We start from the raw sequence: 25,658 nt of genomic DNA, 5'->3' as shown, positions 1-25,658 counted from the left end.
GGAGTATATCTAACCACTAATCGGGCACCTTTAATCTTCTCGAATCGGGCTGTGTGGATCGATGAGAATTTTAGCGCACTTAAAAGTGTCTCCTATCCTGGTACCAGGGCTGGTGCACTGCCACAATCACGTTCAGCCGCAAATATTAGGAAAACAGGGAAAATTTGACATCTCTGGAGATAATTTCTTCATTGCCATGACATTATATCCAAATATCCAATGACTCTATGACTATATACAAAGCCATGACTGTAGGGGTATACCTCGGGATATCCATCCCGACAAACTGAACTCGCTGATAAACAAGAAACAGAAAATGCACCATTAGATCAAGATCCATATATAGCTGCACGGCATTCAACTCCAACCAGGGAGGCATTTCAAGCATCGGTCGTGGCATTCACCTCGGCAGGATCAACATGAAGCTCCGGCGCCGAGTTGGCCAATGCACTCTGCAGTGCACTGGTCAGGTCGATATGGAAGAACGGCCGGTTCAGACCCTGGACGAGCGCCACTTTACGGCGGTTCCGGTACGCCTTGCTTTCCGTCAGATCGCGCTGCAGTTTATCGTCATCAGTACTGCTGCTGTCGGATGGGGTCTCAATGCCGTGGGTCTCGCGCTCCGTTGCGTGCGAGTCGTCCTTGAGACCCTCTTCGATGTCACCGTGCTTCTGCTCCGCCTTGTGGGCCTGCTGGTTGTTCACGAGCTCGGCGAGCGCCGCGGCGGAGGCACTGCCCTCGATTTCGGCAACACTGAAGATAGGCTTCCATCTGTGAAATCCGTCTTCAGAGACTGGAGTCGGGTAGCCGAACCCGGCGGCAGCCAGGGCTCGCTTGGTCCAGCGGTTGTTGATGTGGGCGAAATGCCACTGCACGGTCTGCGGAGCGGCATAGTGATCCAATTGGTTGCGCACATCGATCAGATTCTGTACGGAAGTCACATCCACGTTATTGACGGACGAAAAATCAAGAATGACCGCGCGGAGAGTCGGCAGATGCGACCGGTCTTCTCCTTCCTTTCCACGGCGAGGACCAGGGTTGTTCCATGGCCGATCGCCAAGCTTGCTGTAGGAGAAGGGATTCGTACGACGGGTCTGTTGGAAGATTGTCTGGACAAGGTAGTCGGTGTAGTGGTTGCAGTTGGGGTAGTTGAATCCCTCGGAGAATCTGTAGATAAAGATGCCGGGATACGGCTGCTGCACTTCGACTTCAGGGTTGGTTCCATCGGCGTGGTCGATAGGGAGGAAGATAGAGCGTTGAAGATTGCCCTTGCCATCGGCGGGAGTATATCCGTTGGCCGGTCCATACTTGCCATCACCTTGCACAAGATGGTCACCGATGACCGAGTGAATGGTCACCCTTCCCAGGAATTGGCCACGAGCTTTGGCAACACGGAACAGCAGAACGGCTGCGGAAACAGCGACAGTGCAGTAGATTCCAATCTCGATGGAGGTGAAGACGGTGACAAACACACCGATAAAGAAGATGATCGCATCCAAAGGAGAGACGCGCCAAAACTGGTAGACGGTGTTTGGAGGGGTAATGAGATCGCCCACAGCGTGGATGATAACACCCGCGAGGGATGCCTTGGGGATGTAAAAGAACATAGCCGGCAAGGCGTAGATGGCAAGCAGCACGACGACTGCGGTAATGCAGCCAGCCAGGGGGGTTCGCACTCCCGCCTTGGACTTGATGGCAGTTCGGGAAAAGGATCCGGTGGCAGGGTAGGCACCCAAGAACGGGCCCAACAGGTTTGTAACACCAATCGCAACCAGCTCCTGAGATGGGTCTATGGTATAGTTGTTGACACGGCCGAAGGACTTGGAGATGGCAATGTGCTCAATTAAAAGGACGATGACAGCGGCTGGGAGTTCACCGGCAAACGTTTTAATGATTCTGGCATTGACGACCGGGACGGCGGCATGCTGAAAGCCTCGAGGAACAGTTCCTAGAAGCTTAAATGCAGGGTGCTTCCTGCGGTGAATGTTCACTGCGGCGCTGATCATCGTGTAGAATAGGATCACGAAGACAGTACGCAGCGTAGACAGGAAGAAGAAGGTCTTGGCGCGCTGAGGGTATCGCTTTGCGCCATAGCTACAGGCAGAACGGATAATATAAAGCATGGCCAAGGCAGAGATACCCATCGCCGCATCAAGTCCGGCACTGGGAAGGTGCTTGAGAGTGTTGATGATGATATTGTAGGTTGCATCCCGGGTACTGAAGTTGGCAGTCTCGCCTAGTAGGTCTTTAACCTGACCGGAGCAGATATTGAGGGCTGATCCGGTCATGAAGGCAGAAATTGCAGGAAGAGGGATAAAGTCGACAATGAAACCGAGACGGAGGAGACCCATGGCGCAGACGATCCCACCACAGATGATAGCCATGGCGGATGCGATGATATAAGGCGGGACATCCGGAATCTCTTTCTGAGCTTTGAGGACGATGGTTCCAACTAGCGTAGACATAACCGCAACGGGCTAAAGCAATGTTAGCATACATATCTGCGGAGGAACGAAAGGTAGTGTTACTAACCCCAATGGTAATATCCTTGGAAGTGGCAAAGAACCAGTATATCAAGACACCCATAAAAGAGGAATATAGACCGAATTCGACGGGCAAGGCAGCAAGTTTCGCGTACGCCATGCCCTGAGGAATGACCACAGCTCCGACAGTCACACCTGAAACTCGATTAGACAGACGCATAGGGATGAGACGCAAGTAGGGATTACTGACCAGCAACCACGTCTCCCAAAAACCATTGCATATTGTACCTCGTGATCCAAGTCAAGAAAGGGAAAAGTCTGTAAAAGTAGTGGCCGACATCCTGCCAAGTTGGGCAGAGCTCTTTGAGCCATTCAGCCGATGTGGGCTCGGGTTCGACGTAGGAATAAGTATCCACGGTGCCAACGGAGAACATGGACTCGCCCCGGGTCACTGGGTCAGCATTGGCACCCAGAGGGTCACGGTAGGGAAGCTTGATCCCCAAGCCTTTGGCCAGGCCGTGGCCAATCTTGGTTTTCAGGCCGGCAGACATAATGGCAGTGTTGGTAGACAAGCGTTCGAATGGACCAGGAGATGTCTGGAGGATAGGGTACAGTATGCCCCGACTCAGTAGAGCTCGACGAGGACGTTCGGCAAGTAGAGACCTTCAGATCTGGAGACAGATAGCCGTGTGCCACAGACAAGATTGGCTCGGGGGGGTGTGTTGATGAGTGTATTCAAGCAGACTCCATGGTATCGATGGTAGATATATAAGATGAAAAGGTGAAGATCTAGAAAAGCCAAGAGCGATGTCGTGATCCGGAGATGAGAATGCGAATTGCTAGCTATCCGCAACGAAAAAAAGCCCCCAAAGCCTAAGTTCAAGGTGATATGACCAGACTGATCAAAAAGGCAACCAATCTGAACAAGCAATCGATAGAAATAAAATGATAGAGACGTGGGGGAGTTAGATTCTGTGGTCTATAAAACAAGGAATCGTAGTGTGGCTTTTGGGAGAGACCCAGCCGGGGAACGTCTTCTGGCCAGCGGAGGCGTTCGAACACGAAGGAGGAAAAAGCAAGTGAAAGTTAGGTAGAGGAGGAGGTAGATAGAGGAAGGGATGAAGATGGTTTAAAGCAGTAGAGCAAAAAGAAATAGGTGGAGAGTTGCGTTGACGCCGTCAAGATGTAGATCACTCATTTGGGGGGTTGATGGAGATTCGAGAACAGGGGAGAAAATCATTAATAATGACAGGATTACTTTTCCAGATTTTCAAAGCAAGTCATGCTATTTCGGCGCTTGAACAAGGAAATAAGAATAATTACGGATACTTTTTTTTTAAACTAGATATTTCATGTGCTCCATACCTACGGAGTAGTAGATACGGAGGAGATATCTTACGTACCTTGAAAATTAAGCCAAGAGCGCACGGCGACATGGGAAACCATGAGACCCACATTGATCGCCTGCACACGCAAGACCGTAGATACTTGGACCTCTGAAAGAGTGAGAAAAAAGCGCTAAGGAAGTAATCAGGCTCGAATTTCGAAATTATCAATGCATCAATCGGGAAAATGCGCCTGAGCCCGGTTGATTTTAGCTGAACAGGCCACCCAAGCTGCAGGCGTAAGAGCAATGTTTCCCGGAGAGCCAAGGGAAATCTCTGTTTGGGAACTGAAAGGTCTGGAAGCAGTTCAGCCCTAGTATCTAGATAAGAATAATAGATACTTGCAAGATGACGAGGGGCGGGTCCATGGTTTGCCATCAGACCTGCATCTAGGGCGATGACTACCTCCGCTCTCTGCAGAGAAAATCTCTTGAAGGAATATTCTGGGTATATCCAATGGTCTTTAGAATTCGAAAATTGTACTCCGTAATTGTTCTCCGTTACTGTACCAGCTGTTACAATCTAACAATCTCAATTATCTACTCAGTAAGATCTCCAAAACTCCAAAATACCAAAGCAGAAGGCGTTTAATGCCAAGGAGAAGTGGGGAACTGATGGCAAACTCTCCAGACTTGCGGACCTCACCGCTTTAAGTTACAGCCAATCAAGACTGGTGACGGGCACACCAGCGACATCATCCTCCATACCCCACCAAGCTTAATCGCCAATAGGAATTCCGGCAGAACACGCCATCGCCTGCATTGATGGTGAAAGCTCCTACCGGCTTGGAAGGTCCACGTGTGCCGTGGGAGCATTCGTGAGGACATAAAACAGTTGTATAGGCTTACTAAGGTCTCGACGCTACCCATCAAGCGTAATCTCGGAAGTCTAAATGTTTCAAGTTTAATTAGGAATAGTAACATGTAAATCAAGATAAATGAAAACTCTGAAGAAAATGAACTTGACAGAGAATTCAAGGCTGAAGCATATAGAACTGTGGGGTAGTTACAAGGAGATTGATAACTTGCCATGAGAAAGCATTTTTACTGTCAGCTGTCAGCACTCTGCAGTTGCTTTAACCTACTGATGCTTCGAGCTCTGAGATCAGATCATTCGCATATGCAGACTGCAGGCTCTAATCCTATTTAGCAACATGTGGCTTGAACTCTCGGCGACGAACCTCTTTCGGTCTTGGTGCAGCTCAACTCGTCCAAGCTCCGTCCTCCGACAGGTCAGTTATCTACTTACAGGGCAAGACCGCATGAACTCTCCATAAGACAGAGATAGTCGGCAACGCCTAAATGATCAAATTGGAGCACGTTGGCTAGTTAAGTAAGCTTACTCGAAATGATCACTTTCAGCGGAGACTGATCCAGCCGCGAACTCCTGAAGGATTGTTAAGAACACCGACGTGTCTGGATCATCCAGTTCAGCTCCCAAAGTCGCCAAACACGGATGATTGTGATAGCTCCAATCCAAATGTAAATCGAATAACGCAGGTAACGGCGGATAATCCAATAATTCTGAGTTTCTCAGAGTCAGACAGCACCCAGACGCCCCCAGAGTTATAATCCTGGCCTTCCCCACTCTGACACCATCGAGATCAAAATCGCATCATCTCCATCTTATCACAATGCAGCATTTGACATCTCCTATTTGAATCAAGCTATCCCGTCAAGAAATTCTGCGACAGTCAGGAATTAGGCCCAATCGCCCTAAACACTAATCTCTTGACTATGTGCCGTCCTACCTAGCTATGAGACTCGTCACATCAATTTCAAAGCTGGATGGCTGTTTATCATACTTGGCAACCGCCGACGAAATCATTCTACCCGCAGCGGATTGGGAATTATTGCCTTGCCATTAAACCCCAAAAGTCTGACACCCCGGTTCGTGGCTTGCTCCGTCTTAGCTCCTGTCACACAGCAGAGACGAGTCGCCGCATGACTTGACTGCTCCTGTAGCTAGGAGGCTTTCAATGATCGCTTCGAGGTACAGCCCCTCGCTTCTCATGAAAGGGGTGAGCTCTGTTTCACGAAAACGAGACCATTACTCGTTTACTTTTCCCTGGCTTGAACTGAAAGCACCAACCAACTGTGTCGGATGTGTGAGAAACAAGTAACCGCAAGCGAGACCATGTGGAATCTAGGCAGCATGTGCTCTGATACCGCAGATCAGTACCCAACCTCATGGTTTGCCTCGTGCTAACGTCCCAGGAACTAATCACCTTACATGAATGTCTTACAGCGCAGTCAGCACTACTTCCCCCACAGAAACTTGCATCTGGCCGATCTGAGCGGTTTTGGCCATGTGGCAAGCTGCAGGTTGCATCTTTTTTTTTTTGTCAATCGACTGGGACATCGAAGTGTTCACCAAAAAACATGTTAAGGCAACCAGGTACAAACGTGGGATGCCACCTGTTTACACGTCCGTCATGGTCAGCGTCAACCATGTCCAAGCCAATGCCGGTGTTCTTGGTCAGGCGATCACGGTCACGGCGCAGTCACTAGTCGAGTACAGATACTGACATCTAGTGTGCTCTTGCTTATCGTCGAGCCACCCTTGGCCCAGAGGCAGTCAAAACGACTCGCCCCAACGGCGGCTGAATGAGCTCATTGCAACAATCTAGCTATCAGTCGAGAGCAGTTATCATTCCTTTCTACCTCAATTAATCTGAAATCCTCGACCTAGGCTTGTCTACTCCACTGAATAAGGCGATACGTCTGAAAACCTTCGTTTTCTCTGGGGGTAGTCGTCCTTGGTTTGTGGGAGATGCCCCAAACCGCCTCTCGAATGCCAGTCAAAGTGCGCTACGAAGCAAGATGACTCCACCACAAGCATCCCAATAATCGCATACTTCCAGCCCATCAATCAACCGTGCCCAATTCTACCTTTGAACTGCCTACATGCTCGAGAACCGGCTCGTCTTCTCTGACCTGGATTCCGAACCCTAAAATCATACCTATGGGCCTTCCCTTTTCGAACCATCCTCGACAATCATATCTTAGCTCCAATCCGACAGCGAACCTCTTCACTATGCATTCAGAAAGCAAGGTAAGTGGCTCCTTAGGCGTCATGTGGATGGGACGCTGCCAGGTTATACGTACTTCCAAGTTGTAGAGTAATTCCCAACGACGATAGGCGTAATGGTGATCGAAATCAGTCCAATGAAGTGGAGTTTTGAGGGTCAATGTTTCATCGTCATTTTCCATACGTCAGTACTCTTAGGAGGTCCTGAGCGAAAGCCGAGCTATGATTGCTCGGGACTATCAAATGGCCGAGTATTGCGCAGAAAGAAGATCGCAAGAGGCCAAGACTACGGAGTTCGGTGACAGATATTCTTGAAGTTTTAATACCCAATCCGCATTCAAGTCTATAGATGTGAAAGAATCCCGCGGCACTCAAGCGAGCCGAAGCAAGCAAATCTTCGATGAAACAACATCATTCATCCTCATCACCTCATCAAAGTCAATGCTTCATCCCACGAAACAGAAAGAAAATCCTATGCAAGGGAATCTGAAGTATAATGAAAAAATCAAACGAAAAAGAGACATCTCCATTGTCATCTCCCAGGTCTTCAGAGCGAACGCCACCGCAAAGCAAATCATTAAGTCAGAAACACAAAGGAACCGAATTGTACCAGGGACGGCTCCCCCACATGGTATCATAAGGGACTCGCGTAAGTGCACCAGCACACATCAACTATATTAGCCACAACCATCTTCCTCAATGCCTTTTACTGCGAAGCACACTGCACACGCTCTGCGCCAGGAGGAACATCATCGTCGTCCTCGTCCATGGCGCTGGCGGCGCCGTGAGCACGTCTTTGAGAGCCCTCGCTGGCGTCAATGTCCTCCAGTTCGAAATCCTCAACCATCGAATCAGCCGGAGGCTGAGGCTGCTCCATACGAGGTGGCAGGACCTTCTCCAGGAGATCGAGGTTCTGGAGCTGATCCTTCTCAGGGAACTTGACATCGAATTGGATGTACAGGTTACCAAAGTCGTGGTGGCGGTAAGAGGGCATACCCTGGCCCTTGATCACCTTGATGGCACCTAGAGGAGATATTAGCTACAGCGACTCAACCAGACGAAGAATTAAACAAACACATACCAGGAGTGATAACCTCGCCAGCAGCGATGTTGACAGTCAGCCACCGGTCATCAAGGTGCTCGATGTTGATAGAACCGCCGGCAAGAGCAGTCAGGAGGTCGATTTCAGCGTGGTAAAACAGATCGTCATCCTTGCGCTGGAAACGGGTATGAGGCTTCTGCTCAATCTCAAATACGACGTCACCCGGTAGGACGCCAGGCATCTGGTCACCTTCGCCGCGGAACTCGATCTTGTGGCCGTTCTTGACACCCTTGTCGACGTGGACATGGAGCACCTTGCGCTCCACGACGGTCTTCTTACCATTGCAGCGCTTGCAACGGTCCTTCTCGCGGATGATCTCTCCCTCTCCGCTGCAGTCGGGACAAACGGTCTGGAATCGCTGGATCATGGGGCCCATCTGGCGCATCATCGTCTTCATACCGGAACCATTGCAGCCAGTGCAGGACTTGACGGCGCCTTCCTTACCACCGCGGCCGTCACATCCGGCGCAAATGACCGACTTCTGCAATGCCAATTTTGAGACCTTGCCACGGTAGATATCCTCCAGGCTGACTTTGTGTACGTGGTGAATGGTACGGGCCTTCTTGGGGCCTTGATCCCGCATGCCACCGCCGAACATACCGCCGAACGCACCACCGCCGCCGAAGAACTGAGCGAAGAGATCCTCGGCACCCATTCCTGGACCACCAGCACCGCCTTCAAGACCTTCTTCACCATATTGATCGTAAATCTGACGCTTCTGAGGATCCGAAAGAATTTCATAGGCACGGGACATTTCCTTGAACTTTTCGGCGGCTTCCGGATTGTTTGCATTCTTGTCTATACATCGCCTGTTAGACCCCAAATCCATCCAGCGCGAACATCATTGACAATCACATACCGGGATGGTATTTGAGGGCACCCTTCTTGTAGGCGCTCTTCAGCTGAGCTTCAGAGGCTGTCTCGGGTACCTGACAATCAAACCGTCAATTCAATCCTTGTAATAAAGATTATAAGCCTGATACTTACCCCCAGGGTATCATAGAGCTTAGTGTCCTTGACCATTGTGATATGAGTCTAAAATGAGGCTTGTTTGGCGAGATAGAACTAGCGACAGGAAAAACTTTTCGACTAAGAAAAGACTGTCCGAAATCTGGACGGGTAGAAAAAATGGAAGAGAAGAGAAGAGAGGAGAGGAGAGGCGTAGGAGATATCGACCAAATAGTCAGTATCGAATTCAGAGGAATTGAAGGTCGGAGTGAGGTTAAGAGAAAGAATCTGGAGGTAGGTCTGACCCTTTCCAGATTATCAGGACAGGAGCGGCGACAGGCGGCTGTTCAGGCTGGAACCGTAAACTTCTGAAATCTGATTACCAGGGCAGGCACCAAAGAACCACTTTTCTATGCGAAAGATGTCCTCTGATACGCCAGGCGTTTTCAAGATCTGCGTATCTAAAAACGGAGATATGATATATTGAAACTCCGAGGAAGTCGAGAGGAAGGGATGAAGGGTATATCTAGTCGGTACGAGTCGCCTTAAAATGAGAATGCACAGGTGATTACAGGTTCGCCTTTTCTTTCTTTTCAAGAAAGGGAATTCTCTTCATGCAAGCCTTACAAAACTCCGAAAGTGGTCGATTCGACATTCTCGCTGCTTCGACTGACCCCGTCACAGGCTGAATCCATGGCCCGAGCGGGATTCTGCCCGTTTCGATGCAATTCCATGACCTTCTGTCCGCATCGCAGCCTTTCCATGGCTGACTGGGATTTTGTAATACACTGTTCCTTACACGTCGGTCTATGGGCACTCCTGGCATTCTGCTGCGTAATTGTTCTGTTTGAAAGTAATTTTCCGCTGTCTTCCACCAGCCCTATACATAACAATACAGCGCTGCGGAAGGACAAAGAGTCATCCATATGAGCCCCGTCCAAGGCTCATTCTTAGATTGCTAATCTCTCCGCGTTAATTTACATAAAAGTCAATTTGTTACTGTTCTGACCATTAGTCACTTGAATAAATCTTGCGCTCGAAGGCGAATTTGTAAAGAGCCCCCTACACCTTCTTTCCACGTATGATTGAACTCTGGCACCTCTGTTTAACTTTTCTTTCATCGGAGTGATCCGTATTGGGGCTCAGATGTGGCGGAAGTGGATGATTGCCTCGATTCTTATCGATAAGAGATAAGAGACAGCCCCAGAAAGGAAGGAGGGGATTTCCCGACATGACATGCATTGACGCTCATTGCCAATATCGTACCTAGTCTACGAATAGGGACATCTTTTCCTCAGCGTCTAAGTAAATTAGTAGGTAGTTGATACGGAAGCTCGGACTCAAACGAAACATATCTGCTCGTGAGTCGTGAGTCTGATGCCGCTAATCTCTGAGATGAGAACAATGCTCGTCAGCCTCGGAAGTTATCAACGACAAGCTGTACCGAGATAGTGGACCCGTCGAAACCCACCTCTGATATTGACTACATAACTTATCTAGAATTCATCCTTCTTTTACCACTCGTGTACTGAGCTTGCTTTCCTTGATACTCTGTACTCGCATCTTGAAACTCTTCACGATGGAAACAGATGCTGGCTTCATCGCCGCCTTGGAGGAGGCAAAGAAAGGTGCCGCTGAAGGCGGAGTCCCTATCGGCGCAGCTCTGGTGTCCAAGGATGGCAAGATCCTAGGCCGTGGACACAATATGCGCGTTCAGAAAGGAAGCGCAACCTTGCATGTTAGTCCCAATTGATACAGTTTACCTCTGTTTGGATCGCTGTCGATCATCCCTGTACGCGCTGGCATTGCGCAATGGACAAGCGAAGCTCACATTCAATCCATCGTAGGCCGAGATGTCTGCCCTCGAGAATTCCGGCCGTCTTCCCGCCTCCGCCTACGAGGGTGCGACTATGTACACCACGCTGTCACCATGCGACATGTGCACGGGTGCCTGCATACTCTACAAGGTTAAGCGGGTTGTCATCGGGGAGAACAAGAGCTTCATGGGCGGCGAAGAATATCTTCTGAATCGGGGTAAAGAAGTGGTGGTGCTAGATAACGAGGAGTGCAAGCAATTGATGGAGAAGTTTATGAAGGAGAAGCCGGAGCTTTGGTACGTCTTTCAGTCTCGACCCGGTTTCATTACTCCGTCGCTACTCATCTTGCGGTTACGGGTTTTGACACTAATCATGTCGTTGTAGGAATGAGGACATTGCTGTCTAGGCATACCGATATAAGCAGTCTTGACGAAACGCTTCGAATGGAGATGTGTACAAATGATATAGTGTAAATAGGCTAGATTCTCAGTACGATGCTTTTTCATGCCTGAACACAGGGTATATCGTCTGTCTATGCGGCCGTCAAACGGTGAATCTCTTCGAAGAAGAATTTGAGATCGTCCGGTTTCACAAATGGAGTGATACCTGTTACCATTAGTGGTTGACTTGGTGAAGTTCGTACAAGAGACGAGGATTTACCGTGACCCAAGTTAGCAATCCATCCCTGCTTGCCACCCTGGAAGCCCTTCACCATGACCTCGACGGCTTCGGTGATAGCTTCGCGACTACCATAAAGTACGCCGGGGTCGGCATTGCCCTGGATCGTTACGCGGCCCTTGGCAATCTGCATCGCCTCAGCAGGATCGTGCAACCAGTCAAGACCAACAACATTATAGCCAGATTCGCAAAGATCCTCGAGAGCGTACCACGCCCCCTTGGCGAAGACGGTCATTGGCACGCGTTCCAGACCCATCGCGTCCAGTCTCTTGGGGAGATTTGCAGAAATGTACCGCAGATACGGGAGGGAGAAGGTCTTGAAAGCCGCAGGGGACATTTCTCCGGCCCAGGAGTCAAACACCTGGACGAGCTGCGCCCCGGACGCGACCTGGAGAGCCAGATATTCCACGCAGATCTCGGCAATCTTCTGCAGCAGTGCCTGCGACTCCTTCGGATATTTGTAGATCCAAGTCTTCGACTGCACGAACAGCTTGGTCCCGCCGCCTTCAACCATGTAGCAGAGCAGAGTCCATGGGGCACCGCAGAAGCCAATCAGAGGCACCCGGCCTTTCAACTTGTGCCGGGTAAGCGTGATGGCCTTGTACACGTAGTCCAGCTCCTCCTTCACGTTGACCTCCTTCTGCATAACCTTCTCGTATTGTCCGTCGTCCGGCGACTTCAGAGGTTCAGGGAAGTGAGGTCCCTTTTTGTCCACCATTTCGACCTGCATTCCCATCGCCTGGGGGATGACAAGAATATCCGAGAAGATGATCGCAGCATCGATCAATCCGGCGTACCGATCCACGGGCTGGATGGTCAGCGTGGATGCAATCTCCGGGTTCCGGCAGCATTCGAAAAAATCGCGGTTTCCTTTCGCTTCATGGTATTCGGGGAGATAGCGGCCAGCTAGAACATTGATTAGTTAGTGCCAGAGGTAGACAAGAAGTGATTCAATGATACACTTCAGTGATACAAAGTAGGATATCGGTTCAGGAACATACCTTGTCGCATAACCCATATTGGCGGACGCGGAACTCGCTCGCCTAAAGATCACATCAGTTCCTTCAATTGTCCGCGCGCGGAATCTCGAGTCACCTTATACCTCTGGCGGCTCTGAGCAAAAGGTCGTTCTTCAAAGGCTCAAATTTTTCCTGCATTTTGAATATGAGTGGGAGTTACATTTGTAAGAAATAAAAAAAGATCTGAGGCGGGGTGACATTCACCTCGGGTTGCAGAGTGCGGGCCCGGCCGGCAGCCTGCCGTGATCGATCGATCTTCCAGAGGGTACTCAAATCGAAGTATCGGTCCTACGAAAAGAAAGCATGAAAGCATGCTGAGACAACCCAGTATTTATGCAAAATTCTATGCTAATTAAGATATTGTACATTTTCTCCTCAACATTAGTCGTCTTCACCAAAATTCTTCTTCCGCAGGTTGCCCAAGCTATACAACGAATCGTTCAACTCCTTCTTCTGCTTCTCATGGAGGTCTGCTGATATCTCGGAGGTACCCTCGGAATTTATCTGTGCAGTGATCGCCTCTGATGTGAGCTCCCAATCGAGACCCTCTGACGCTGGCTTCAGGCGGAAAGCCTCGACCAGGGTCGACGGCGATGAGGGAGTAGTCCTCCATTCTTGTGTGGAACCAGGCTCCCGCACTGCGTCGACAGACACTACTATCGAGCTGTTCTCGGCGGGAACTGTTAGGTCAAGTACGTTGCCAGAAGCCTGGATGGAGTTCTGTGCTTTCAGCGAGCCATCAGACTCAAGCGTAAAGCAAAGAAGCTTCAAGGACCTGGAATGAATCGTAAGTCTCGTTCATGATGTAGTTCGTATGGATCAACATACCCGTCTAATGCAACGAGGATGACATTCGCATTCTCCTGAGAGTTTGCGACCTTGGTAAGTGACAAGGCCCAGATACGACGAACAATAACTTCAGAGTCTGCCCCCTTTTCAACCAAGGGGACCTTGTGTACGAGCCGGCCCTCATTCCACCTCCATACAATCAAGTGATCATCACCTCCTCCTGAAACGAGATATTCAGGCGCCCACTGGGGAACGCACAAGCTACTAACGAACGAGGTGTGCCCCAGGCAGTAGTTCTCAATGACATGCGCCTGAGGAGGGCCGCGAGAGACCCGAATATGTTCATCGCGGTCCGCCGTGAAGATGTATGGGCGCCTTCGATCCGAAGTTGCATCCACTGGAATGGAGACGTAGACTAAGTCTGTGAGCATCGACACATGCCCAAGAATCAAATGGAGTTCAAAGGCAGACGCAGGCTTCTCTTCTGCGGTCTTCTCTTTCTGGCCGTAATGTCGCAACTGCTGTTCCAGCGATGCCAGGTTTCGCTTACTGTGGACAGTCAAAGTCGTTGCTGCTGGCTGATTCGGCTTGACTTTGCCATGGATTTTGGGCGCGATACTTGATTTTCCAGTGTCGATTAGTGGTAGAGAATAGACATCCCCGAATTTATCACCACACAGGATGGTTTTATCATCGTCAACCAAAGCGATCGCAGATGGCCGCTTGGGCATATGTCTACCAGAACGTAAGCGTTTCGCTTATATTATAAAGCAATGATAACGGACGTACCTCTCGCTCAATTGCTTGAGATGGCCACTCTCTTCTATCTCAAAGACACGAAGACACTTGTCTTCACCCGTGACGGCAACCACAAAGTTGCCGTCAGATGACACGGCCAAGATGGGAATCGTTGACCAAGCGGTTGAGGTTCCCGATTGGCCTCCTTTCGCTGTCTGCTCCGGGGCTGGAGAAACCTTTCTCTTCTTAGCTGATGGCTCGTCCCCTTCAGAGCTTGGTGCTACACTGACTACTGTAGAATCTGCAGCATTGGCAGCCTCAGGCCAGATAGCAAGCTGTTTTCCGGTCTCAGCAGCGTAGGTGTATATTTTCGAGCCAGCAGAAGCGAGAAACAGATTGCGGAAACCAGTTGTTTGTCTCTCTACATATCTGATGCATTGAATCGGATGTTGGTAGTTGACCACCATATTGAGAGGTACGGGTCCTGCGATAATACAGCCAAATAGTCTGTAGAATTGACTAGATGATTGCTCAAGCACAACAACCAAGAATCCGAAAAACAAATAGGTGCCAGCGATCAGACCCCAACGAGTCTTGTATAAATCGTCGATTCGTCACAACTACAGGCCTATACACTGACTCCGGCCCTAACGCTGCATTGGGCATTTTTGCACTGCGACGGGTGGAGCTCACGTGATTGTCTCGCTTCGCGAATCCACACGAAGAATTTCCCCAAAATGACCGCCGGCGGAATTTCTCTTGATGAACTTTCAACGTCACGATTCATATCGGACAACACCAAATTTCACAAAATTCTTCCTTGCCCTTAAATAACCTATCTTCAGTGAATTAAGAAGACATGGGGGGCAAGTCAGCTACCAAGGCCGCTTACTTCGATAAGCTCAAGAGCCTTCTCGATGAGTACAACACCGTCTTCATTGTCGGTGTCGACAATGTCAGCTCTCAGCAGATGCACGAGATCCGTGTCGCTCTCCGTGGCCAGGCCGTCGTCCTGATGGGTAAGAACACTATGGTATGTTGATCGTCCTGATTTTACTGTTCCGACAGCCATTGACCATGAAATCCAGGTTCGCCGTGCCATCAAGGGCTTCATCACCGACAACCCGGAGTACGAGCGTCTGCTTCCTCACGTTAAGGGTGAGTAGAATACCTTTTACCCTTGTGGGATGGGAAACAACGGGATTTGGAGGAGTTGTGCTAATTTCTGTATGATAGGCAACGTCGGTTTCATCTTCACCAACGGTGACCTGAAGGATGTTAAGGCCAAGATTCTGGCCAACCGTGTCGCTGCTCCTGCTCGTGCTGGTGCCGTCGCTCCCGCCGACGTCTGGATTCCCGCTGGTAACACCGGTATGGAACCCGGTAAGACTTCTTTCTTCCAGGCTCTCGGTGTCCCCACCAAGATCGCTCGTGGTACCATCGAAATTACCACCGATCTGAAGCTCGTTGAGGCTGGCGCCAAGGTCGGTCCCTCTGAGGCCACCTTGCTGAACATGCTGAACATCTCCCCCTTCACCTACGGTATGACCATCGCCCAGGTGTACGACAACGGCCAGTGCTTCCCCGCCGATGTTCTGGACATTGAGGAGTCTCAGCTCCTCGATGCCTTCAGCAGCGCCATCAAGACCATCACCACGGTCTCCCTGGCCCTCAACTACCCCACTCTGCCCTCCGTCATGCACTCTCTCATCAACGGCTACAAGAAGGTCCTCGCTGTCGCCATCCAGACCGAGTACAGCTGGCCCGAGATTGAGGAGCTCAAGGACCGTATCGCCAACCCTGACGCTTACGCCTCCGCTGCTCCTGCTGCCGCCGCCGCCCCTGCTGCCGGCGGTGCTGCTCCTGCTGCTGAGGAGAAGAAGGAAGAGGAGGCTGAGGAGTCCGACGAGGACATGGGCTTCGGCCTCTTCGACTAAACTCGTTGCAAAATTCCTGCGCGAGTTACGGTTGCCATGTATTAGACCATTCCTTGTCCGATCTTGACGGTCGGACTAATGAAAACATGACTATCATGGATTTTGTGAACCTTTCATTCTCATCTAGATGTGGACGTAGACACGCTCCACTATCTTTCGATGAGTAGCAGGTAAGCCAGCATTCCCCCTTCATTTTCTCGCAAATTCCCTCCACCAACACATTCCCTGTCCTGGCGGATGATTATATTTTTTAACTCGGAGCCCCTGGAGGGTGCCTTGAAGATCAAAAACAATGCAACAACAAACACTCTAATTTTTTGATGACGCCTATTTTATCCATTGCCTCATTGCCATCACATGCACTCGCACTATTCATGACGTGATGCTAATTGTGATAAACAGGATATTCTTGACGCACCGCTCGTAGAATCAACAGTAGGAACTATCTGCGTGAATTGCGCTTGTGGCTCCCACCGGTAGAAGTTTGCTATAGCAGGTAGTCCTATGAATGAATATCATGTGTCCATATTTCCGGTATCGAACCGCTTTGTGAGGAGTAAAAATTACATTTCTCCTGCAAATATATAGTCTCCTGGTATCAACAAGCAAACACAACGATTCTTCAACTACCGCCAAATCTCCCACCGAACCCTCCCAGATCTCTTCTGAAGAATTTCCCAATATTCTTCAAATTCTCGTTCAGATTCGAGCTCATGTCCCCGCCCTGACCCTGCCCCTGTCCTGTCGTACCAGAAGGCGGAGGGGTGGATACGCCGCCGGTGTTGCCACTAGGATTAGTCCCGCTGGACGGCGTGCCAAATCGGTCAACGCCGTCCTTGGCCGCTGAGATGAGGGCGGACCCGAGCATGGACGGGTCAAAGCGAGTAGGTAGATTCGAGGCGCCAATGGACGCGGCAGCTCCTAGTCCGAGCCCCTGGGAGACGGAACTTGACGAGGGGGCAGGAGTGGTCTGCATGGCTGCTAGGACCGGGTTGCTCTGCTGGAGATTCGAGGCGTAGCGCTCGGAGGTGCGGTGGATCTGGAATAGTTCCACGAGGTGGTTCTGCTCCTGGCGGCTGCGGATGCCCTTGAGGTCGAGGATTTTGCGGAAGTTTGCATTGTTGCGGTCGGCAATGTGGATGAGATAGGCTTGAACGAGGGCCTCGGGGGGCGAAGGCTGCACTTGCAGGGTTTTGAGGAGGGTTTCGATCTTTGAGAAGCTGGCGTTGACGCGCTTTACGAAACTTGCTGGAGCTGGCGCGGGGAGGAGGGAGGAAAGGCCGGTTTTGAGAGTGTATGTGTCCAGAAGCATCTGATATACGTTAGCTTTCGATCCACAACATTTCACGGGGCTAGAAGCGAATTACATACCTGCTCCGCGCCAGTCTCCGTAATAGGCTTGCATTGGAATATATTCGAGATGAACTGGGTCGACACGAGCTCTACGACATGATCGGCGAAAGCTCTAGCATACTGCTGCTTATGCAAGAACTGCAAGATTTCCGAGAACGTGGCCTGGGTCTTGGACAGAAGCTCCCCAACATAAGAGCTGTGGTCACTGACGGCCTCGAGCCGACTCCAGGGCGTGTTGCGCATTTCGCGCCAGGAGGGTTCTAGGTTGATCTCGACTTTCCGTACCAGACCCCTAATTGCGGCAGACGCAATGCCCATGAAAGAGTCTGCTTGACTTTGCAGGTCCACACTCGGTTTGAGGTTCTTGTCGAGCCTGCCTTTGATCTTCTCTTCCAACTGGTTGCAAGTGGTGTAGCAGTAATCGGCTGTATTGAGGACCAAGATGAGGTCTTCCAATGATGGCACATTCGACGGTGTATGTCCTGTAGGCCGTTCGCTGATATAATTCAGAAGGACTTGCTGCGCATACTGGTCCAGATACTTGGCAAAGACCTTGGCGAGGTCAGCGAGGCTTCCGCCGGTGGAGAGTTTCGCACACTGCTGTAAGGAGTGTCTGTAGAAAGTAAAAAGTTCTGTAGACGAAGATATTACGACGTGGGAATCGAATTCCTCGTCCGGCGGCCTAATGGGTTGTTGCCGGTACTTGGGTATAAGCGCAGCCAGCTGCTTGTCTTGAGCTTCAACCCATACGCTGAGGTATGGTTCGAATGCCTCTGAAATAGCCTGGCCGAAAACAGGAGTCTCAGTTGAGGCAAAGGTGTCGGTGGAGGGCCGGGCTGGGCTGGCAAACCGACGCTCAAGAGAATGCTCAAAGTCCAGGGTCTCCTGAAGACACGAGAGTAGCAAATTAACATCGATCGTTTGACCGTTCCGAACAGACCGGGACAGTATCCCCTTAAAATCTTCGCGAGTTCCCTCGCAGAAGACATTCGCGAGAATCTCATTGACCCTCCAAGACGCCGGGAAGATTGCCGCATACTCCTCATCGTAGATCTTCAGAATGCGCCGGAACCACGAATACCTCCGGGAGATATTGTCCAACGAGCCCGCCTCGTCGTTGTTCCGGAAGACCTGCCGATACTCCCGCAACTGGAAATTGCAATACCAGGTCACCAGCCTGGATCTCGCACTCTCCCCCAAGGCATCCATAACCTGACAGCCCTCCGACAGCGTGATTCGATTCTGAGCAACTTCCCCCTTCGCAAACGCTAGCTCAAAGTCCTCGCAGACTTGTTCCAGCAATTCCCGCTGAATATCCGCCACATTCCTACTCAAGAGCGCAATTTGGTCAATCGATCGGTATGACTTGAAGTGCGCCATCAGCTGAATCACCGCCTGCAGCAGCTGGGCGCAGTCGCGGTACTGCCTCGTCTTGCTCAGGGCACGGAGCTGGTCGTACGCCGTCGTCAGCATCTGCAGCCTCTTGAGTGTGGTCATGGACTGCGTCAGATTCTTCTTCGCATTGTCCAGCTGCTTGATGTCCGCCGTCATCTCCGTAATCGCTTGTTCCGTCTTGGATGCGCGGTCGCGCACATCGTCGATCTTCTTGAACAGCTCCGTCAGATCGGCCTTGGCTGCCTGGATGCGCTCCACGCTCTCGGCGTTGGAGGTGACCTGCTCCTCCACCAGCGTGGCAATGTCATGGTCGAGCTCGTCTTCATATTCACGGAGGGATTGAGACACCTCGGACACGGAGGAGAGGGTGGAGGGGTGGGAAAAAATCGCGTTCAGGTGGTCGATCGGGTCGTAATCAGCTATTTAATGCCGGGTTATTAGCAAGACCGTTCGACTGGAATCGAATCAGGTTGGTGTGCTCACCTGCATCCAATGGATCGAGGTCCGCCGCGCCGTTGGGTGGCATATGGCCGGTAGAGGAGGTGGGAGTCGAGACGGACATTCCATTAGCTCTTAGGGGTAGTAAACGCAGGGCACATGCTGCGGTTGCGACAAGTGACCATCTGCCAATTGGCCCAAATGAGAAGATAAGAGATCAAAGGGGAACTAGGAGAGCGAGATTGACTGAAGGGCTCTTTGTTCATTGACTGCGGATAGCTGTCGATAAATCAATACCGGCGCGGAGCAGCTTAGCGTATGCCTTGGCGTTCAGGCATCAAACATTATTGATTTTGAACATTACTACGACCTGGTTTTGAGCCAGAAATACCTAATCACTATAATGGCCATGATTTTGGAAGCTTAAGAGTCCATATCAAATGCCATCATCATATTTATGGTATCCATCTACCTCTCAAGCAGATTGTTGCTGTAGTGTGAATACCGCAGCAGAAAGCGGCTGATGTATATTTTCTCTTCTATGCGGACATGATATCGTAGCATCCAGATGGAGAACGCTCTTTTCAAAACAACAATAAAAGCGAGATAAACCCAAACGGCTATTATGAAGCCAAACCATTCGCCAAAGCCATGCAGAGAAGCTAACCACCCATATGATATGAATAGAATCTGTACTCCGAGTTACCACACTTGTTTCCTTGTGTTGTGCGTTGAGTGATAATGAGAGGCCGATCAAGAACATTGACATGGTGATCGTCTTAAGTGTTAGACCGTTCCAGGAAGAAAAGCTTCTGGAGGTAATGTTCCTTGTGCCTGCAGATGCGAACGCAGTTAGTGTTAATGTACCATTGAGACGGGCGAGTCCGGGTAAGCCTACCTTGAGTTCTTCAAAGTTCTTCAGAGCAGCCTCCATGTTCCAGCCATTTCCTGATAGTGCCATTTCGGAATACTGTAAAGTCATGTTTGTTTTCGTGCTCATCTGCATTACCAGCTGCTCTTGCTGGACCTGCGTCTGGGGCTTTCCGGGCAACGGCATACCATAGCCTTCTGGGACTGCCTGGGGAGCTGCTGGCTGAATCGCTGGCTGAACCGACGGAGGGGCCGTTGGCGTTTCAGGAACCCATGCCTCATGTCCTCCATATGCTCTCAGACAAAGAACGTCACTGATCACTCTGATGCCACCAACTCCTCCACCAGGACCAAGGATAAATGTCCTATCAAAACTGCGCACCTCAACTTTTCCATCAATAAGCTCCTCAAATTTCCCATGAACCATGATCAGAAGACCACCCACTCCAGTGCTGCTCTGCCCGGACGGATCTGGAAGACCTGGCACCGGGAAGCATTCGATGAGCCATTCGTTCGGATGAGCTGCCACCTCAGGGTGTTTGGTTTTAGGAAGACTATTCCAGACTTCACGAATCTTCTCCACACCGACATAGGCGCGAGACATTCTAGCTGGAAGGTGGTTGATCTTGAGTAAGTTTCTGCTCTTTTTGATGTAAGGATCCCAGCCAGCGGTCTCGGTCTGTTGAGCCCTCGGCGCGGATGTGTTAACGTTCAAGGAGAATGTCGAGTGATTGTCGTAAACACCGTTGAGAAGGTCGTTGCGGTCATTGTCATAACCAACAAAGAATGCCCGGACAAAGTTCTCCGCGATTTGCGATTCATCCAAGAAGTGAGGTGGCTGAACAGGAATCGGTGTTTTCTTCTGGGCAGCGATCTCCTCCGCGGTCCGAACTTCAACATTGTTCAATACTCGTAACTTCGGGTACCACTTCATCATTGTCTCCTTGAAGGTAGGATCGGCGCTAAAAGGAGTACCAGTAAGGTCGAGGAATTCAAGGTTGCGGAATTTCCATCGCCAACCGATCAAGGACTGCGCGTCTTTGAGGTTATTATTCGAGAGGTCCAGGTTTTTCAGGTCGGGGATCGTTTGAGCTAGACTTGTAACGACTGCGATGTTTGCAAGTTGGTTGTCTGCAAGACTGACACTCTCAACGGCCTCACGCCTCGCCGTAGAACTGTCGAAGTTCATCTCCCAGACTTTCATCAGCGCGGGGAAGAACTTGGACTCAGTGGATGTGCTATTGAAGATGCCCATGGCCAAAAGATCGGGGTCGCTGCCCAGCTTCGAAAGATCAAGCAACTTTGTCTGTTGATAATATCGCTTGCTCAAAATCGCAGTCATCTTGCTCTTGGTATCGGCGGTCGAGGGAGCACCGCCATTCTGGGCGATATCCGAGAGCATCGGTTGATCCGTCATTCCATTCGCGGACGGCCCGTACGCTTCGATCGTAAGCGGCGCACCCGCAAAACTAAAACCATTCATCTGAAGCATTCTATCCAACAATTCGGGTCGGATAGACACTATTACAGAGTCGCCTTCAACTCGCGACTAGTGAAAGTTAGCAAGGCTTAAGAGACCTTGAAACCGCAGTCACCCAAACAAACAAACGCTCGAGAAAAAAAAAAGGACCCTAGACGTTGCCGATCGTCGTTCTGAAATACCATGCCTGGAGAAGACGAGGACAGACCGGAGAGTACGACCGCCGCGCGTTTTTGCTGTCGGTGACCGCCAATTCTGGTGTTGCACATACCTTTGTTATTCTTGCGCGGGCGCCAGCTTTCGAATCGGGTGCAGTGAGTTTTTTCTCGAGGAAAGCGATGAGACTCTCAAGGCCTCCATCACGGTTGGAAGCCGCCTTGCTCTGTTTCCAGCCACGAACGCTGACCTGTTCCAAGCCCGCTCCTCGAGTTCCCTGCCGAATATTCGCTTGCGAGTCCGCATTACTGGCGATCGCCTTCTGAATCGCATGCAAAGTCCTGTCCCGAGCTTGAGGCCGTCCACCAGCCGGAGTCGCACGGCCTGTGTCGCCGCGACCCCTCTTTCCACGCCCGCGAGCGGCGCCCCCATCCATAGAAAGGTCGCCATCTCGGTCGATTCGTGTCGAACCCCGCTTGCGAATGCCTCCGCGATCTGAGGCGCCGGAGCGAGCTCGAGAGCCTTTTCCTTTCATGGTGTTTTAGTGTCAAGTAAAGTCCGAGCTGGGAGACAGAGGAATAGGGTGGAAGTGGACGTTGGAAGGACTTTAGGGTGAGTAACAGGCGGAAATGCGCGGTGCGCCTCGAAGAAACCGAGTTCCACTTAAGGATTCGACATGTAACGAAGGAAATAGGTGAGTGGGGGAGAAAAAGAAGGTGAGGATTTCCAAGTATGTGGTTTCAAAGGAGATGAGCTGATGAAGTCGTATGTTTTTGAGGAGATGACGAGGCGATGTGAACCTCTAGCAGAGGTTTGAGGCTGTCGGACAAAAGTAAAGAACAAAAAGTGACGTGAATCAAAAGCATTTCGGCAGGCTCCAGCCTGGTCACGTGGGCGGACTTCTTGCTCTGGGTGTTGTCGATGCCTGAGGGGAGCTAGACGCATACAAGCTCCGACCCAGGTTCAGTTCAAAGGCTGTCGGACTTGCTGATAAACTTAGTTTCCAGCGCTGTCATCCAACAATTGCCTCTGTGGTGTAGTTGGTTATCACGTGAGTCTCATATCTCACATATGACTCAGAAGAGTACTTCTGGGACATCTCAAGGTCGGGAGTTCGATCCTCCCCGGAGGCAATTTCTTTTGAACATATTTTTTGCGTTAATAATCTTTTGCCATGGCATTGTGACAATCAAGTCTGATGTTGATTCTATCTAGTAGCTTATAGTGTAACCTACCATCACAGGGCGATCTATTTTTCTGTATCAAATTCCAGTATATGAGAGTGAGATTTAGTGGGCTCCATGCACCAATCAGCAACTGCTCTCTGTCCTTTTTGAAATACCAATACCAAAGCAGCCAGATTGCGTGGCTTATCAGCGGTACCTGATACGCGCTGTACTCCTCCAAGTCTCCATCGCCTCTTAGCGTCGACTACCGGGAGTAAAGCCGATGCTTTAGTTCGTTTTGGGATTCATCAGGACAGCTTGTTCCAAAGGCCGGCTTGATGAGAAGAAACTCCCCGACACTCAATCTTTATTGTTGATGATTTTTTTGCGGAGTGACCTTACTGACGTGTAAGTTGCGTCGATGCCTCCTGTGCCGTTTTATTTACATGTCGCCATTCCCTAGCTGTTTACCAATTGAGCTTAATTGACATTGAATACCTCCGCTATAGATTCCCCTCCGTGCGGGCGCGCTATTATTGCTGATCAATTCGTCGAGCTGCTGCTCAACATCGTCTACTTTTTCGACCTTATGATCGTCGCTCGTTGAAAAGATGCCTGCCAAGTCGCGATTTACGAGGCTTGATGCTTTCGCCAAAACAGTCGAGGATGCTCGCATCCGTACCACCTCCGGAGGTGTCATCACTCTGGCCTCGTTGGTAGTCATCCTGTATCTGGTTTGGGGAGAATGGCTGGATTATAGACGAGTGGTTGTTCTTCCAGAACTGGTTGTTGACAAGTCGAGAGGTATGGACCTACGAAGAACAGAGAACATGGCTATAGGGACTGATGCGGACGATGGCATTGAATAGGCGAGCGAATGGAGATCCACATGAACATCACCTTTCCCCGACTACCATGCGAGCTTTTAACCCTTGACGTTATGGATGTTTCTGGCGAACAGCAAGTTGGCGTGGCACACGGTGTCAACAAGGTGCGCCTGAGTTCTCCTGCCGAGGGAGGCCGTGTGCTGGATGTTCAAGCTCTGGACCTGTGAGCAGCCAACTTCTTTTACCGTTGTCGTCCCTTGCTAACAGTTGTGTGCGTCCGCCAGCCACTCTAAAGAGGAAATCGCCAAACACCTGGACCCGAACTACTGCGGCGACTGCGGCGGCGCCGACCCTCTCCCCGGCTCCATCAAAGAAGGCTGCTGCAACACCTGCGACGAAGTGCGCGAAGCTTACGCCGCCAAGAACTGGGCCTTTGGCAAGGGCTCCAACATTGAGCAGTGCGAACGGGAGGGCTACGCAGCGCGCATTGACGCCCAACGCCGCGAAGGCTGTCGCCTCGAGGGCATCCTGCGTGTCAACAAGGTCGTCGGCAACTTCCACATCGCCCCGGGCCGCAGCTTCACCAGCGGCCAGGTCCACGCGCATGACCTGCAAAACTACCTCGACCTCGAGCTCCCGGACAACGAAAAACACACCATGACCCACCACATCCACCAGCTGCGTTTCGGCCCCCAGCTCCCCGACGAGGTCTCCGACCGCTGGCAGTGGACAGACCACCACCACACCAACCCGCTCGACAGCACCAGCCAGGAGACAAATGACCCGGCCTACAACTTCGTCTACTTCGTCAAGGTCGTCTCAACGTCCTACCTGCCCCTGGGCTGGGACCCGCTCTTCTCGTCCGCCGCCCACAACGCCCACGACCAGATCCCCCTGGGCTCCCACGGCATCGCGTACGGTTCCGGAGGCAGCATCGAAACGCACCAGTACTCCGTGACCTCGCACAAGCGGTCCCTGCGCGGCGGCGACGCCTCAGACGAAGGGCACAAGGAACGTCTGCACGCCGCGAACGGCATCCCCGGCGTCTTCTTCAACTACGACATCTCGCCGATGAAGGTCATCAACCGCGAGGCCCGGCCCAAGAGTTTCTCGGGTTTCCTGACCGGCGTCTGTGCCATCATCGGTGGTACCTTGACCGTTGCCGCGGCCATTGACCGTGGGTTGTACGAGGGTGCCCTGAGAGTGAAGAAGTTGCATTCGAGCTGAGTGTCGTTATTATCGTCCAGAAAAGAAAGAATGAAAAAGAAGAAATACAAGTTGTATCAATTCCATATCGAACTGAGAATCTGATTTGAACCGTGGTTGATACGGGGGGTGTCTTGTCGAAGATGTGATTGGGATTACTGGTAGCCATGGCGTTTCGGGACTCTCCAGCATTGCATTATTGTTTTTTTATATACTCGCAGGGAGCAGCGTCCAATTTGACAGAGCATACACAGCAAATCAGAGAAATATTGGTTTACCTCTTTATGAGCTTCCCTTGTGCCGTGATCAAATCGTACCCGGGAAGGCTGGCCATGGACCTTTTTCAATAGCAAGTATAAAGAAGTGAAATCACAAAATCGAGTAATGAAAAGATTGAAGGTGATAAAACCAGGCCTGTATCCTGCCCAGTTGTATGCAATGCGTCCTATGTACACGAAACCACCACAGTAAGCCAAAGACACACGATAGTATGATTCTTTCCCAATGAGTCAAAAGCCAGCCCACCGCCGCAATGACATAAAACGACACGAAAGAATGACAGGCAACTGAAGCAGTACCGAAGACGCCAGACCTGCTCTCACAACTCCATTCAATGCGTAGTGCGACGAAGCAATTGCTGTAGCAAAGTAAATGAGAGGAAAATCAGCAAGGGAGATCCTGCGCAGGAATCTAGACAGTCTAGTTCTAGGGAGCATCAAGAAGTCTACATAGATGCAACCCCTTTGAGGCACATTTGCAAAAGTAGGAAAAAGCATAACATCTGAAAAAGAGCGCGCACGCTGGTATAAGACGACAAAAGAAACTGAGCGATTGGGAGAAG

At 50.8% G+C, this 25,658-nt stretch overlaps 9 protein-coding genes and 1 non-coding gene across 10 annotated transcripts; 4 read left to right on the top strand and 6 right to left on the bottom strand.

The window, feature by feature from the left end:
• Positions 1–380: 380 nt before the first annotated feature.
• ALT_8607 (SLC26/SulP family anion transporter) lies at positions 381–3,034 on the bottom strand (the record flags this gene model as incomplete). Its single annotated transcript, XM_033557161.2, has 3 exons — positions 381–2,477; positions 2,533–2,678; positions 2,734–3,034. 3 exons carry the CDS (start codon positions 3,032–3,034, stop codon positions 381–383), a joined length of 2,544 nt encoding a protein of 847 aa, XP_033413052.1.
• A 4,570-nt stretch (positions 3,035–7,604) lies between these two features.
• Positions 7,605–9,023, bottom strand: ALT_8606 (type I HSP40 co-chaperone YDJ1; the record flags this gene model as incomplete). Its single annotated transcript, XM_033557160.2, has 4 exons — positions 7,605–7,921; positions 7,980–8,798; positions 8,860–8,929; positions 8,988–9,023. 4 exons carry the CDS (start codon positions 9,021–9,023, stop codon positions 7,605–7,607), a joined length of 1,242 nt encoding a protein of 413 aa, XP_033413051.2.
• Positions 9,024–10,527: 1,504 nt separating this feature from the next.
• ALT_8605 (cytosine deaminase) lies at positions 10,528–11,171 on the top strand (the record flags this gene model as incomplete). The annotated part of the gene is made up of 3 exons (XM_033557159.1): positions 10,528–10,686; positions 10,796–11,061; positions 11,150–11,171. 3 exons carry the CDS (start codon positions 10,528–10,530, stop codon positions 11,169–11,171), a joined length of 447 nt encoding a protein of 148 aa, XP_033413050.1.
• A 126-nt stretch (positions 11,172–11,297) lies between these two features.
• ALT_8604 (uroporphyrinogen decarboxylase HEM12) lies at positions 11,298–12,600 on the bottom strand (the record flags this gene model as incomplete). Its single annotated transcript, XM_033557158.2, has 4 exons — positions 11,298–11,371; positions 11,426–12,349; positions 12,445–12,486; positions 12,546–12,600. The coding sequence occupies 4 exons, from the start codon at positions 12,598–12,600 to the stop codon at positions 11,298–11,300; spliced, it is 1,095 nt and encodes a 364-aa protein (XP_033413049.2).
• A 243-nt stretch (positions 12,601–12,843) lies between these two features.
• On the bottom strand, positions 12,844–14,456 carry trm82 (putative tRNA methyltransferase; the record flags this gene model as incomplete). Its single annotated transcript, XM_033557157.2, has 3 exons — positions 12,844–13,237; positions 13,291–13,986; positions 14,041–14,456. The coding sequence occupies 3 exons, from the start codon at positions 14,454–14,456 to the stop codon at positions 12,844–12,846; spliced, it is 1,506 nt and encodes a 501-aa protein (XP_033413048.2).
• A 392-nt stretch (positions 14,457–14,848) lies between these two features.
• Positions 14,849–15,926, top strand: ALT_8602 (60S ribosomal protein uL10; the record flags this gene model as incomplete). Its single annotated transcript, XM_033557156.1, has 3 exons — positions 14,849–15,022; positions 15,078–15,147; positions 15,226–15,926. 3 exons carry the CDS (start codon positions 14,849–14,851, stop codon positions 15,924–15,926), a joined length of 945 nt encoding a protein of 314 aa, XP_033413047.1.
• Positions 15,927–16,548: 622 nt separating this feature from the next.
• Positions 16,549–19,236, bottom strand: ALT_8601 (putative GARP complex subunit Vps53; the record flags this gene model as incomplete). Its single annotated transcript, XM_033557155.1, has 3 exons — positions 16,549–17,238; positions 17,298–19,093; positions 19,158–19,236. 3 exons carry the CDS (start codon positions 19,234–19,236, stop codon positions 16,549–16,551), a joined length of 2,565 nt encoding a protein of 854 aa, XP_033413046.1.
• Positions 19,237–19,898: 662 nt separating this feature from the next.
• Positions 19,899–22,153, bottom strand: ALT_8600 (uncharacterized protein; the record flags this gene model as incomplete). Its single annotated transcript, XM_089600443.1, has 4 exons — positions 19,899–19,946; positions 20,011–21,451; positions 21,511–21,531; positions 21,645–22,153. The coding sequence occupies 4 exons, from the start codon at positions 22,151–22,153 to the stop codon at positions 19,899–19,901; spliced, it is 2,019 nt and encodes a 672-aa protein (XP_089455336.1).
• Positions 22,154–22,643: 490 nt separating this feature from the next.
• ALT_t175 lies at positions 22,644–22,751 on the top strand. Its single transcript has 2 exons — positions 22,644–22,681; positions 22,716–22,751. It is a non-coding gene; the product is annotated as a tRNA-Met (tRNA).
• A 644-nt stretch (positions 22,752–23,395) lies between these two features.
• Positions 23,396–24,838, top strand: ALT_8599 (retrograde cargo receptor ERV46; the record flags this gene model as incomplete). The annotated part of the gene is made up of 3 exons (XM_033557153.1): positions 23,396–23,588; positions 23,654–23,834; positions 23,896–24,838. The coding sequence occupies 3 exons, from the start codon at positions 23,396–23,398 to the stop codon at positions 24,836–24,838; spliced, it is 1,317 nt and encodes a 438-aa protein (XP_033413044.1).
• Between the last annotated feature and the right edge of the window lie 820 nt (positions 24,839–25,658).

The sequence above is a fragment of the Aspergillus lentulus genome (genome assembly GCF_001445615.1).
Source record: "Aspergillus lentulus DNA, contig: Alt16, strain: IFM 54703, whole genome shotgun sequence".
Classification (NCBI taxonomy): Eukaryota; Fungi; Ascomycota; class Eurotiomycetes; order Eurotiales; family Aspergillaceae; genus Aspergillus; species Aspergillus lentulus.
Note: the sequence above shows the minus strand (reverse complement) of the source record. Positions and strands in the feature narration are given on the sequence as shown.